General features: G+C 34.8%; 1 protein-coding gene across 2 annotated transcripts in view; it reads left to right on the top strand.

The window, feature by feature from the left end:
• numb (NUMB endocytic adaptor protein) overlaps positions 1 to 8146 on the top strand; it is a 90547-nt gene extending 82401 nt beyond the window's left edge. Inside the window, exons 1-3 of one of the 2 annotated variants that reach the window (XM_075293210.1) lie at positions 347 to 1106; positions 1289 to 1537; positions 5548 to 8146. In XM_075293210.1, coding sequence (XP_075149325.1) covers positions 1023 to 1106; positions 1289 to 1537; positions 5548 to 6891 — 1677 coding nt within the window. In that variant the 5' untranslated portion in view covers positions 347 to 1022 and the 3' untranslated portion in view covers positions 6892 to 8146. Of the gene's footprint in view, positions 1 to 346; positions 1107 to 1288; positions 1538 to 5547 lie in introns of those variants that run through there. The other variant, XM_075293213.1, reaches the window with a different exon arrangement.
• The last annotated feature ends 7859 nt before the right edge of the window (positions 8147 to 16005 follow it).

The raw sequence follows: 16005 nt of genomic DNA, 5'->3' as shown, positions 1-16005 counted from the left end.
GGCTGTTGTGAAATATTTGAGTGATAGATGATAGATGTATAGAACCAAGCAAAGCTTAAAAACTGAAATTTAAAACCAGACACATTCGTTCGTTCGTTCATTCGTTTGGATTATTGGAGATTGTTTTGTATATCTCCATTAGGGACTTTAGCATGATTAATAATTTATTTTTATTTCTTTACAGCCAAATATTTGTGTATTTTTATTTTCCTGTAAAACAACCTAAAGAACTCAATTCAATTCAACCAGAAACATTGGACTACGTCATCTTCATCCCCCCCCCAAAAAAATCACAATCAAACCAACCAACAGATCGAATGGTCAATATTGGAAGGCCCAACGATTGAATAGTTTACTTTTAATGGAATTACAATCAAATAAAGCAATAAAAATCAATAAAACACTTGTACAGTTATTGATAATTGCAAACAAATCAATGCAAATTTATCAATAAATCAATTTAATCGAAATTGGAATTTGTAAAAAAACACAACGAGACAGTCAATACACAATATCGATTTCTATAATTAAGGAAGCGAAACGATAATAGATAATTGTGATATTAAATAATAAACGAAAATCCCCATTACTCCCTTCTCAAGGCGTAAAGTAAACATTCCATATCGATCTTAGGCTGTTGGGTGATAAATACGCAATTTGTATTCCATATTCTGTTCTCACTACCCCTGGGCTAGCTGTCTGCCATATGTTTACATGGTTGAGTGCTACCGGTTTAAACTCGATTTAAATTGTAACGGACACTTTGGGAAATTCTCTCACGTATAGTGGATCGGTAAACATAGGTAAAGGACAGCTAGAATAAAAAAAGTCACACACACATACATACATCATACACCAAGAAACCCTTAAACCAGGAGCAGAACAACAACAACAACAATAACAACCAGAGCCCTAATACATCGGTATCGGTACGAAGAAAAAAATACATCGTCTCACAATCATCATTGTCGTGTAATATTATCGGCTACGTCAGCAGCAGCAGCAATCATTAACAGACCGTGATGGGTAACACATCGTCACACACGCATGAGCCATTAGAGCGGGGCAATTTCCAAAGAGGAAAATTTGGTGATGTTGCAAATGGGGTAGGTTTAATTGAGCGAATTTGAGGTGAACATTGAAGTAAAGCTATTCATCGCTCTTTCTCTCTCTCCCAAAAAACACTTGTTTCTCTTTTTTGTGTATTTAAGGCTTGTGAGAGATTTTTGTTTGTTTTTCTTTATGCTCTTACTAATGTTTTGTTTATGTTTTTGTCTTCTCTCAACAGAAATCCGCCTCATTTCGTTTTAGTAAAAAATCACCCAAGAAAATGGATCGTTTGCGACGATCCTTTCGTGATTCGTTTAGACGTCGAAAGGATCGTGTCCCAGAATCCTCAAAACCCCACCAATGGCAGGCCGATGAAGAGGCTGTACGTACTGCCACCTGTTCATTTGGTGTTAAATATCTGGGATGTGTTGAAGTTTTTGAATCGCGCGGTATGCAAGTTTGCGAGGAAGCCCTCAAAGTTTTACGGGTAAGTTGATATATATTTTTTAAGTTTGAAATCAGAACTCCATATAATCAATTTTAGTTTTAAGAAATTCAGTTTAAGAACCCACAATTAATACTGTCCTCCTTAGGATGGGGGTATACGAACTTTTTCATTCCAATTGTAATGCATAGAAATGTTGCTCTCAAATCCCATAAATTATATGTACTCTTTGTCGGGGTGATATTGCGAATCAATCTAGCGATATCCGTCCGTCCGTCCGTCCGCACGTCCAACTATTGAAATCACTCTAACATACGAAGGAATCAGGATATATCGGACAGCTTTTAGGTAAAGACCACATATAAGCTTGGATATGACTGTTGGAGTCTCGCGGAAAAGCAAATTATATCGATGGGATATTTGATGTTAGTATATACGTTGGAAATTTGATGTTAGTATATACTCTCTAATAATCATAAAAATTGTTCCATATCGGTCCGGTTCCATATATACAGTCTCCATATAACAGGTTGGCTGATAAGTCCCCGGTCTAACAAAGAAAAACACATTTTTTTGTCAAAATTCGTTTTTATTATTCAACATAGTTCCCTTCAAGAGCGATACAACGATTATAACGACCTTCCAATTTTTTGATACCAATTTGGTAGTACTCCTTCTATTTTGCCTCAAAATAGGCCTCCGTTTCTGCGACCACCTCTTTGAGGTCTGAGAACAAGAAAAAGTCGCTGGGGGCCAGATCTGGAGAATACGGTGGGTGGGGAAGCAATTCGAAGCGAATTCATGAGTTTTTGCCATCGTTCTCAATGACTTGTGGCACGGTGCGTTGTCTTGGTGGAACAACACTTTTTTCCTCTTCCTATGGGGCCGTTTTGCCGCGATTTCGACCTTCAAACGCTCCAATAACGCCATATAATAGTCACTGTTGATGGTTTTTCCCTTCTCAAGATAATCAATAAAAATTATTCCATGCGCATCCCAAAAAACAGAGGTCATTACTTTGCCAGCGGACTTTTGAGTCTTTCCACGCTTCGGAGACGGTTCACCGGTCGCTGTCCACTCAGCCGACTGTCGATTGGACTCAGGAGTGTAGTGATGGAGCCATGTTTCATCCATTGTCACATATCGACGGAAAAACTCGGCTGTATTACGAGTTAACAGCTGCAAACACCGCTCAGAATCATTAACACGTTGTTGTTTTTGGTCAAATGTGAGCTCGCGCAGCACCCATTTTGCACAGAGCTTCCGCATATCCAAATATTGATGAATGATATGACCAACACGTTCCTTTGATATCTTTAAGGTCTCTGCTATCTCGATCAACTTCTTTTTACGGTCATTCAAAATCATTTTGTGGATTTTGTTGATGTTTTCGTCGGTAACCACCTCTTTCAGGCGTCCACTGCGTTCATCGTCCTCCGTGCTCATTTCACGACGCTTGAATTTTGCATACCAATCAATTATTTTTGATTTCCCTTGGGCAGAGTCCGGAAAGTCATTATCAAGCCAAGTGTTTGCTTCCACCGTATTTTTTTCCCTTCAGAAAACAGTATTTTATCAGAACACGAAATTCCTTTTTTTTATTTTTTTCACAATAACAAAAGTTGCTTCACAAAAGACGCTCTATCTCACAAACTAATTGACTTACAGACGTCAAATTTTGACACGAATCATTTCAAGGTTGGTACTATATAAAAATAATACGCATTTAATACTAGCGACGCCATCTATGTGTCAGACCGGAGACTTATCAGCCAACCTGTTAAGCCGATCCCCAGTTTTGACCGCTTGAGTTTCATGGCGGAACCAGCTTCATCGAGGCTCCTCCTTGTTCATCGAGGCTCCTCCTTGTTCGTTATTAGCTAGAATACAATTCTAAGATTGTGTCCGTCCAATCGTCTGCCTGATGTAATCTTGATGCCGCCTTGAGCATTGAAGCCAACCTGCGGAAGGATAGGAAAAATATGTGTTTGTCTTTAGACATGTTAAGCTCGGTAGAAAGTAGGTATGTCCAATTTGCTTTGTTGAGTATGAAGCTTTGAAACACCCAGAAATGTCACGAGCATTACTGAGGGGGATAATCCACCGCTGAAAAACTTTTTGGTGTTTGGTCGAAACTGAGCATTGAAGCTATCCTACTGAAGGATAGGAAAAATATGTGTTTGTGTTTAGGCTGGTTAAGCTCGGTAGAAAGTTGCATAGGTCAAATTTGCTTTGTTGAGTATGAAGCTTTGAAACACTCAGAAATGTCACCAGCATTACTGAGGTGGGATAATCCACCGCACGGTGGGTCGATACACTAATTTGACTCCTTGACCATGTAGAATCCTTCATTTGCTTGAAATATGGAATTTATTTTAGCCCCATGATAGGAGGAGGGTTTATGTCTATCTTTTTTCATAACGATCGATGGTTGATCTCTATTCCCCGATATAGCTTCTGGCAATTTATCTACAATCCTTAATTTTTATATGATTTCCTTAAGATTGCACAAAGAAATCAAATAATCGGTCTCTCTATATGAAATCTTTCATTGCCTCTTTGGAATATAAAGTAAATTAAAGTCCTGAAACGAAAGAATCTCCCATCCTGGTAAATCGCTTATTCAACACCATGATCATTTATTCTTTGTTATGAACTATATATATTTGTAATATTTTTGGTGGGTTTTAGTTTTTCTTCTTTGTTTTAAATTTGTTTCCGCCTTTTAATGCTTTGTCCAGCTTGACCACTCGGCTGAAATATTGCTCCACTGACTTTATTTAATTTATATAGGTTTATTGAACTTTTACTGATCTGAGAATTTGTGCAATTATGAACCAAAAAAAGAAGAGTTTCCTTAATTAATATCGTAGTAGTACAACCATATCAAGCTGTTTTAATTAAACATTTATTAAGCTCTCTTTGACCTTGAGTTCAATGAATTACGACCAACATCTACAGTTTGCAAGACAATGCGTACAATAGTAGTTGATACAATAAATTAGAAAAATGTTATAAGCTTGTCTTAAAATAGAGGGAAAGGCAGAGATAGATGTGTTGCAAGAATATTAAAAATAAGAAAATAATTTGAAATTTGAAATATTATGGGAGATCCCCATGTTGAAATAATACAGATGGCATCCACCATTTATCCTAATTTAATTATTCTGTATTTTTAGAAATTTGGTAAATAGCTTCTATCCATACTTTGGGATTAAATACTCAGTAGTTTATTGTATATCCAATAGTTTAGAACCCATTACTGGTAAATTCCGATGTTAAAATTCTTAGTACTCTACAAAACCAAATTGAGATAAAAGAGCCGATATTGGGCCATTCTCTTTGCTGTGAGAAAATTTCACCACTTGTGGTGAATAGATACACAATACAGTTAACAGTTAATGTTAACTAAGATAGCTATGTTGCCTAGATAATTTACCTAGGAAACCAGTAATATATTTGGCTCTGTTCACTCTGCATTAAAAATACTTCACTCACTGAGATAATCAGACCATTGTGTGTAGGTTAGCTCTCTAATGGTGTTTTCTTTTCTGAAAAAAGTGCTTTGCCTTCATTTTGTCTGTACAGAATGCGCATTTTTAAAATGTTACCAGAAACCTAAAAAAATGCTATCATTTCAGCGGGCAGAAAAGAATTCAAAGAAGGAAACAGGGCAATCGCAGCACTCTCGTTTGTTGGCAGTGCTGAAAATGCCCGTAATTTGCCTCTATGCGTGGCGCTATTTTCACAACAGAATTCGAAGCCTTTTCGCACTTTTGCCTGTTTTTTTAGAAAAGAACCTAAAGAGTACATTTTCCGGGCAAAATGCAAAAAAAGTGTGAATTTTTTACAAGAAAAGAAAACGCCATAAGCCTCTCAATTTCACTCTTTCAATTCGCTTTCTCTCCATATATGTGTCTCAATTCATTCTCATTCTCACCATCGTGTGAAAGTTAGCTCTCTAAGCCTCTCAATTAACCTCTTTCAATTCTCTCTTTAATATTTTTGTCTCAATTCTCATTCTCATTGTTTTTTTGCATTTCTCTTTTCAGAACTCTCGTCGTCGCCCGGTTCGCGGTTTACTTCATGTCAGTGGCGATGGCTTACGTGTAGTTGATGACGAAACTAAGGGCCTTATTGTCGATCAAACTATAGAGAAAGTCAGTTTTTGTGCTCCAGATCGCAATCATGAGCGTGGCTTCAGTTACATTTGTCGCGATGGTACAACACGTCGTTGGATGTGTCATGGCTTTTTGGCCGTGAAGGATTCCGGTGAACGTCTTTCGCATGCCGTAGGCTGTGCCTTTGCTGTATGTCTGGAGCGCAAACAACGACGTGACAAAGAATGTGGAGTCACAATGACCTTCGATACAAAGAACAATACCTTCACAAGGACTGGCTCATTCCGTCAACAGACTATGACCGAACGTATGGCCAACAATGAGCGTGGCATAGATACACCATCGGCGTTAATACAGCCCCAGCCGAAGCCTTTTAATCCATTTGCAATTGAACGACCTCATGCCACACCTTCAATGTTGGAGCGTCAAGGTTCTTTCAGGGCCTTCAGCACAATTGGTACACAGTCACCCTTTAAGCGTCAGATGTCATTGCGTATCAACGATCTTCCGTCCAATGCTGAGCGTCAAAAGGCCTTTATGGCTGCTGCCTCGGGATTAACTTTAGGCTTGACCACACCCAATCGTAGTGTATCGCCCATACCAGAGGTGTCGCCAGCCCGGCCCGGGGCCCTGGAATTGGAAAATGGTGGTGAAACAGTTAGTCAACTCTGTCAAGAGCTCAGCCAAGGACTGACCTTGCTGTCACAAAATGACACGGTGCTAGCAGCATCTTCTGGAGGTGCTGCCGATGATCTCAATTTCAACAATAACTTGAGCATTAACCAGAATATCATAGCTGCTGAGAAGCACTACCAGAAAGTAATCTCCTCTCCCAGCAGTACCAATAGTTTTGGTATTGTAACACCCACAGCAAAAGTAACACCTCGTCTTGCTACGGCCTCACCAGCGATTTTGAATACGCCACCTCAGACACCCAGCAATACGCCAACACTTCCAACGAGTACGGAGAAGACATCGCTAGCCGAAGCCACACTGCCCAAAGCTGACCAGTGGCTGGGTCAGGTAGTCAAAAGTACTTCACCAGCTCCGCATAAGCGGGGGCCTATGCTTGCCGCTGGAGGACGAACCCAGTCAATGAGTTCGGTGCCCGGCCTCAATGATCCCTTCGATGCGGAATGGGTGGCCGGAGTAACAAAACCTCTATCGCCCGATATGCCCACAGCCATTGCTGGGTCAACAGCACCCCTACACAGTACCAATCCATTCATATCACCACCCAAACCACCAACACAATCATTCCAAGTGCAACTTTAAGAATGCCATCGTCCCTCCCCTCCAGTAGGAAAGAAATAAATTGAAACCACCTGTTTTGGCCCCAACCAGCAAAAAATCGGGATTAGTCGACATCCAATGCAACAGCGGGAAGCATGGGCGGGAAGAAGTGGAGTGTTGGACACAATCACTTATAAAACAAAAACACACAATCACTATATGTTACGAGTATATATATTTTAAGCGTTAAATCAATGAAATTCTATGGAATGGAATGCCTCCCTCTGCACCTCCACGGAGAGCAGAGAGCTGGAAATTAAAGATCTAGTGAAAGAATGTATGAGAATGAATGTAAGCGTGAAGCAAAGCGCACGTTAGTTAGCATTAAACGTAGCATTTAGAGCGTACGTAGGTAGTTAGATATACTTTAGTTGAGATGTGGGAGTAAAAACCCTGGGCAAATTTGTTACTTAATTATGGCTTAATTGATGTTACTTACATTTCTATAGAAATTTAATTCCTATCTCAAGAAAATGAAAAGAAACATACACAGACACTGACACACAATAGAACCCCTCCATAAGAAAGGAAAAGGCGGAAAGAAAGAAAATTAATTTCAAATAAAATAAATTTTGCTAAAATGGGGGATAACTTCCTCATGTAGACGTTCTTATTCTCTGAATCAATAGAAAATAATTGAGAAATATCCGGGAAATCTTTTTTTTTTTTAGCCTGTAAAGCCTAACATTGTCTTCATAAATAATCAATAGATAATTTTCATATGTTCACTTTGAATTAATTGACTTGCTCGTTTCAATATGCACGGGGGGAACAGAGTGTAACTTAACCTCCCCCCGTTTTTTTAGGTATCTTTAAAAGTTTTGATTTATTTTCTTTGGTTTTTCTTTTTGTTTTTTTTCTATTCATCGGACCGCCTACCTCTTCTTAAGTTATGTGTTAATAATTTCATTAAAATTTTGTACAAAATGTATTATATTAAATTAATTTTATATATTATATATTAAAAAAAAAACGAAATATTTTTATTTTAATTTGTATTCCATGTACTTTACTCTCCTATATATACATAAAAAAATTCTTATGTTTTACTTTACTATTATAATTTGTAGTCCTTTTTGTCCCTTCCCCAAATTTTTTTGTTTGTTTTCTAGACATGTATTGTATACTTGTATGTCTTGTGTATGATGATGTTACACAATATGAAGTATATATCTATTAATAATAAACAATTTATAAATAAATTGCATAATGTTTTAAGATAAATCGAACAAAACAACCAAGTTATTCATTTATACCCACAGTATGAAGAAAATATAAAAAAGAAGCCAATATACCCTCCATCATGAATTTAAATCCGCCAGACTCTGTCTTAGAAAATGTTTAATAAATTAATTGTATTGAAAATACAAATAAATTTTATTGAAAAATTTATAAAGGAAAATTTAGAAAATTTGAACAGAAAACAATATTATTTCAGCAGTTTTTGTCTGCTGAAAAAGGGAAAATAACATCGATTATTATTTATTCAGCTTCAGTTTCGATGAAACAAAGACAAATGCGAAAATTATTCAACAGGCTTTAGGCAAGTACTACACTGAAAAAATTACCTAATATTAAAATTACCACCAGGAAAGAAAGTTTACGTTATTGCAACCCATCCATGTAATATAGATGCATGAAAGGTAGTGCTGCACCCAGAGAAGGAATATATTCACCTCAAACATGTTTTAAGAGCAAAATCTTATTTTTGGGTGGTGACCATGTAACATGGTTTTCGCAACCATGTTATTTTCTCGGAAATCATGTATCTGATTTCGGCAAGCAGGTCAAACATGTTACATGGTCACCACACAAAATAACATTTTGCTCTTGAAACATGTTTGAGGTGATCATATCCCTTCTCTGCGTGTGTTTTCCTTCATACCAGCAATGCTATAAAATAGTAAATCGGGACATCTCCCACAAAAATCAGCGCTGATTCGGTTGTTTTTTAAGCAGTTGGTACTGCCTCTCTCCCTTACAATCCTTCTGAAATAGTGCTCCATTTTTTGCTGGAATTTCAGCTGTGGGCTTATTCCCTTTCAGTAGTGCTGGTTTCTGAGTGTTTCAAGGGTTCCACGTTGCAGTGAAACCACATGCAACGTGGAACGCCATTTGGACTCGACCACAAAATGGAGATCCCTTGTCATTGAGCTAAACATAGAATCGGGCAATACTCAGTGATAAGTTCACCTCTGTGGTATCACAATGGACTGAATAGTCTAAGTGAACCTGAAATATTGGGCTGCCACTATACCTAGCCTAACCTAACCACCCCTCTCATTAATGCTAGTGACATTGTTGAGTGTTTCAAAGCTTCTGTTACGGGTTCTATTGCAATTTTAAACACCCTTCGGACTCCGTTATAAAAAGGAGTTCAGTGAACTAAACTTAGCATCGGACAGCACTCATTGATGAGAAATTCGCCACTTATGGTATCACAAAGCGGTTTCATTGACAAGTTCATCGACTCTTGGTAAAGAAGTAAAATTTTGTATTCGGGAAATGTATTGTCTATGCTAAGCAAAATTCGTCTTTGCATTTTAAGGACAGGTAATAATTGTATTCACGGCAAATTTCTGTTTATGGGTTTTAATATGAGCCACAATCATATCTCGGTTTCTGTACCGGCCTTCTAATTGTTATATGTTTGTATAGCTCTCATTAACGAGATCTGTTGTGTTACATTGGGCGTTATAGCCCATTTTCATGAACTAGCCCATTTTAATAAAATTTTCTATAGAAATAAAATTTTGACAAAATTTCCTCAAGAAATAAAATTTTGATAAAATTTTCTATACAAATAACATTTTGACAAAATTTTCTATGGAAATAAAATTTTGACAAAATTTCCTCAAGAAATAAAATTTTGATAAATTTTCCTCAAGAAATAAAATTTTGATAAAATTTTGACAAAATTTTCTATAGAAATAATATGATGACAAAATTTTCTACAGAAATAAAATTTTAACAAAATTTTCTGTAGAATTAAAATTTTGCCAAAATTTTCTATTGAAATAAATACATACAAATCGATGATTTGAGTTTGGCAAAGGAAAAGAGATATGCTGGCAAATTTGTTTAGGCAGTAGCCGACTATCAAACCCTTTTTCGGGAGGTTCAAGTGTAGTTCACGTTGGGTTGAGTGAATTACCCGAATTTATTCTGATAATTGGTTGATAGTTTTGCTGCAAGTAGAGGATGCTGATGAGGAATGTGGTAATTCCGAAACAGCTGTACATCCAACCATCTTGCAGTCTATAGGGCTTTGCCCAAATAAATTTGACAAGCATACTTTTCCTCTGTTGGTTAAGCTACACTTGTAGTTTAGTCAATGCATGGCTTTAAGCTGAGATCAAAAAACAAAAAAACAACAATAACGATTGAAATAAAATTTTATATCTATCTATAGAAATTAAATAAAATTTTGACAAAATTTTCGATAGAAATAAAATTTTGACAAAATTTTCGATAGAAATAAAATTTTGACAAAATTTTCTATAGAAATAAAATTCCGAAAAAAAATTCTATAGAAATAAAATTTTGAATTATAACAAAAAAAATGGTCAAAATTTTCTATAGAAATAAAATTTTGACAAAATTTTCTATAGAACTAAAATTGTGATAAAATTTTCTATAGAAATAAAATTTTGACAAAATTGTCTATAGAAATAAAATTTTGACAAAATTTTCTATAGAAATAAAAATTTGACAAAATTTTCTATAGAAATAAAATTTTGACAAAATTTTCTATAGAAATAAAAATTTTGACAAAACATTCTATAGAAATAAAAATTTTGTCAAAATTTTCTATAAAAATAAAATTTTGACCAAATTTCCTATAGAAATAAAATTTGGACAAAATTTTCAGTAGAATTAAAATGTTGACAAAATTTTCTATAGGAATACAATTTTGACCAAATTTTCGATAGAAAGAAAATTGTGAAAACATTTTCTATAGAAATAAAATTTTGACAAAATTGTCTATAGAAATAAAATTCTGAAAAAAATTCTATAGAAATAAAATTTTGACAAAATTTTCTACAGCAATAAAATATTGACAAAATTTTCTATAGGAATAAAATTTTTACAAAATTTTCTATAGGAATAAAATTTTGACAAAATTTTCTATAGAAAAAAATTGTTACCAAAATTTCGATAGAAATAAAATTTTGACAAAATTTTCTACAGCAATAAAATATTGAAAAAATTTTCTATAGGAATAAAATTTTTACAAAATTTTCTATAGGAATAAAATTTTGACAAAATTTTCTATAGAAAAAAATTGTTACCAAAATTTCTATAGAAATAAAATTTTGACAAAATTTCCTATAGAAATAACATTTTGAAAAAATATTCTACAGCAATAAAATTTGGCAAAATTTTCTATAGAAATAAAATTGTTACCAAATTTTCTATAGAAATAAAATTTTAACAAAATTTTCTATATAAATAAAATTTTGACAAAATTTTCTATACAAATAAAATTTTGACAACATTTTATATAGAAATAAAATTTTCTATAGAAATAAAATTTTCTATAGAAATAAAATTTTGACAAAATTTTCTATAGAAATAAAATTTTGACAAAATTTTCTATAGAAATAAAATTTTGACAAAATTTTCTATACAAATAAAATTTTAACAAAATTATCTATATAAATAAAATTTTGACAAAATTTTCTATACAAATAAAATTTTGACAACATTTTATATAGAAATAAAATTTTGACAAAATTTTATATAGAAATAAAATTTTGACAAAGTTTTCTATAGAAATAAAATTTTGACAAAATTTTCTATAGACATAAAATTTTGACAAAATTTTCTATAGAAACATTTTGTTTCTTTTTTTTTTATTTCAGCTTAAAACCATACATTGACTAAACTACAAGTGTAGCTTAACCAATAGGGGAAAAGAATGTTTGTCAAATTTATTTGGGCAAAGCCCTATAGACTGCAAGATGGTTAGATGGACGCACGTTTCGGAATTACCACATTCCTCATCAGCATCCTCTACTTGCAGCAAAACTAAAGGGTGATTTGTTAAGAGCTTGATAACTTTTTAAAAAAAAAAAAAACGCATAAAATTAGCAAAATCTCATCGGTTCTTTATTTGAAACGTTAGATTGGTCCATGACATTTACTTTTTGAAGATAATTTCATTTAAATGTTGACCGCGGCTGCGTCTTAGGTGGTCCATTCGGAAAGTCCAATTTTGGGCAACTTTTTCGAGCATTTCGGCCGGAATAGCCCGAATTTCTTCGGAAATGTTGTCTTCCAAAGCTGGAATAGTTGCTGGGTTATTTCTGTAGACTTTAGACTTGACGTAGCCCCACAAAAAATAGTCTAAAGGCGTCAAATCGCATGATCTTGGTGGCCAACTTACCGGTCCATTTCTTGAGATGAATTGTTCTCCGAAGTTTTCCCTCAAAATGGCCATAGAATCGCGAGCTGTGTGGCATGTAGCGCCATCTTGTTGAAACCACATGTCAACCAAGTTCAGTTCTTCCATTTTTGGCAACAAAAAGTTTGTTAGCATCGAACGATAGCAATCGCCATTCACCGTAACGTTGCGTCCAACAGCATCTTTGAAAAAATACGGTCCAATGATTCCACCAGCGTACAAACCACACCAAACAGTGCATTTTTCGGGATGCATGGGCAGTTCTTGAACGGCTTCTGGTTGCTCTTCACTCCAAATGCGGCAATTTTGCTTATTTACGTAGCCATTCAACCAGAAATGAGCCTCATCGCTGAACAAAATTTGTCGATAAAAAAGCGGATTTTCTGCCAACTTTTCTAGGGCCCATTCACTGAAAATTCGACGTTGTGGCAGATCGTAAGTCTATTCATGATGAAATGTCAAAGCATACTGAGCATCTTTCTCTTTGACACCATGTCTGAAATCCCACGTGATCTGTCAAATACTAATGCATGAAAATCCTAACCTCAAAAGAATCACCCTTTATCAACCAATTATCAGAAAAAATTCAGGCAGTTCATTAAACCCTCTGTTGGTTAAGCTACACTTATAGTTTAGTCAATGTATGGTTTTAAGCTGAAATAAAACAAGTATATACAGCAGTAAGTTCGGCCGGGCCGAATCTTAAATACCCACCACCATGAACCAATTATTAGGGTTTCATTTGAAATTTCAGGAGGGCTTGAGGACTTGAGGACACTTCCCGAATTTAGATTCTGGATTTATAAGAACCATTTTTGTTTGAGTTTTAGAGGAATCATTAACATCTCTTGTAAGTGTGCAAGAAAATTATAAAATAACATCTTGATTTGAAATCTTAAATCTGTAGATTTTCACCCGAGAAGTAAAATCTGGAAATTTTACATTGAGTTTCAAGCAATTTTCATTATCGGTGCGCCCTCAAGAAGTGAAGTCGGTCTATATGGAGGCATTACCAAATGGACCGATAAAAACTTAATCCGATACACGTTTTTGTGATCCTAAAATACCAGAATATTTACAATTTCAGGCAAACCGGATAAAAAACTACGGTTTCTAGAAACCCAAGGAGTTAAATCGGGAGATCGTTCTTATGGGGGCTATACTAAAATATGGACCGATACTCACCGTTTTCAGCTCACCTCTTTATGGCCGGAAAATACCTCCAATTTCAGGCAAATTGTATATAAAAGACGGATTCTATAAGCCCAAGATGTAAAATCGGGAGATCGGTCTATATGGGGCTATACCAAAACATAGAACGATACGGGCCATTTGCGGCACACCTTTTGATGGTCCTCAAGTACCTCTAGATTTTCAATTTCAGGCATATTGGATAAAAACTACGGTTTCTATAAGCCCAAGACCCCAAATCGGGAGGTCGGTTTATATGGGGACCATACCAAAACATGGACCGATGCTCACCATTTTTGGCACACCTCTTTACGGTTCTAAAGTACCTTTCGATTTCCAATTTCAGGTAAATTGGATAAAACTGCGGTTTCTATAAGCCCAAGAAGTAAAATCGGGAGATCGGTCTATATGGGGGCTATACCAAAACATGGACCGATACTCACCATTTTTGGCACACCTCTTTATGGTCATAAAATACCTTGAGATTTCAAATTTCAGGCAAATTGGATAAAAACTACGATTTCTATAAGCCCAAGACTCAAATCGGGAGGTCGGTTTATATGGGGACTATATCAAAACCTGGACCGATATAGCCCATCTTCGAACTTGACCTGCCTGCAGACAAGAGACGAGTTTGTGCAAAATTTCAGCGCGATTGGTTCATTATTGAAGACTGTAGCGTGATTACAACAGACAGCCAGCCAGACAGACAGACAGACGGACATCGTTATATCGTCTTCGAATTTCTCCCTGATCAGGAATATATATACTTTATATAGTCGGAAATCGATATTTCGATGTGTTACAAACGGAATGACAAACTTATTATACCCCCGTCACCATTCTATGGTGGTGAGTATCAGCGTTGCCAATTTAGCTTTTTTCCCGCTAGATTTGGCTTTTTTTGAAGACGTTTAGCGGGAAAAAAATGCATTTAGCTTTTAGCTTTTTTTCTGGCTTTTTTTCATGACCCTTTTAGCTATTTTTGGCTTTTTTTATTTTCGACATGTTCCTATTGAAATATGGATAAAACTTCGTTTTTATCTAAGCCTTGCTGCCAGAATAAGCTTTTCCACATATTTCAAAGCTCAATTGAAACATTAATAATTATTCCAGCCATTATGCGGGCATTTTTGAACCAAACACACCTTGTTTTAAAGTTTTTTTCCTCGTATTCATAAAAGTTATCGTAAACTTTAAATCTACTATTACCATCCAAATTGCTTATATAAACTGTCAGTAAATTATTAGGAATATTAGCATTTGACTCGTTTATCCTTTTTATGTTATTATAATATTCTAAAGTTATTATGATATTACTAGATTAAAATAGTAGATGTGAATTGCACTGAAAAAATATTGTGGTGAGGCCAAAGATTTCATGTCCTTAAAATACGAACGCGAATTTTGGTTATAATAGCATTTGTGAATTTCTCTTATATAAACTGTTTTCCTTGTCCAAAAGCCGATAAAGTCGTTTTGTCCTTATAGTTAAATGATTCAACTTAAAAATGGGTATCTTTTCATGAAAGAAGGCTAGGGTCAATTCTAAAAATTAATGAAATAGTCTTTAAATTTGTGGAGTTTTTGTATCATGACCACAAACCAAAATAGCGTTCAAAAATAGAAGAGGTTTTTCAACATTTTATTTTAAAAACGTATACATAGAATAATTTCTACTTAAAGTCGAGTCTGAATTTGGAAATTTAAGTTGTCGTTAGCACGTTTTAAAGCACTGTGATAGCTCATGAAGAAAAAGGTGAAAAAACGAATAAATTCAAATTTGACTCGGAATCAATACCAAAATCATTAGTGTACAAAATCTTTGGAACCGAACATAGAAATAATTAAGGAAATAAAGTTTTGAATGTGGTATTATTTTTTTAACATCAAAACAACTCAATAAAAAATTCGTAGTGATAGGCTCAAAAAAATTTGCTATACATTAATGGAATGGATTTACATTTACGAATAAAAGTTATTCAATATAAACTTGCAAGACAGTTAGAATGGGTTTTATTCTCTTGGGTAATATTAGGAGAAGTGTACACGTTCACGAATTTATCAATAATTCAGTTAAAACGAAATATATTGATATTTTCTAATGCAGTTCTATGTGACATTCAGCAATGTATCGCACATTGGACTTGTTGATGATTAACCAGCTGACAATTGCAAGTTTACTGGGAAAAATGTTTTTACTAGGAAATATAAACGAAGGACTTCCAGTAAAAACTTGTGGTAGTAATCGAATACGCAAACAGAGCTAATATGACTTAGATTTTCTTACAGTCTCACAGAAATGGAATTAAAATGAATACAATTAAAATGATATGCATTATAAGTGAAATAAAGCCTTTAAGTTTGTTAAATTTCAATCAAAAATGTGACTTTTGATACAAAAAATTTTAGCTTTTTTTCTAGCTATTTTTTAAAATTTTTTAGCTTTTTTTGGCTAGTTTTTTGGACAAATCTAGCGGTTTTTTGTGAAACAATTC

The sequence above is a fragment of the Haematobia irritans genome, chromosome 2 (assembly GCF_050003625.1).
Source record: "Haematobia irritans isolate KBUSLIRL chromosome 2, ASM5000362v1, whole genome shotgun sequence".
In the NCBI taxonomy this organism is placed as follows: Eukaryota; Metazoa; Arthropoda; class Insecta; order Diptera; family Muscidae; genus Haematobia; species Haematobia irritans.
Note: the sequence above shows the minus strand (reverse complement) of the source record. Positions and strands in the feature narration are given on the sequence as shown.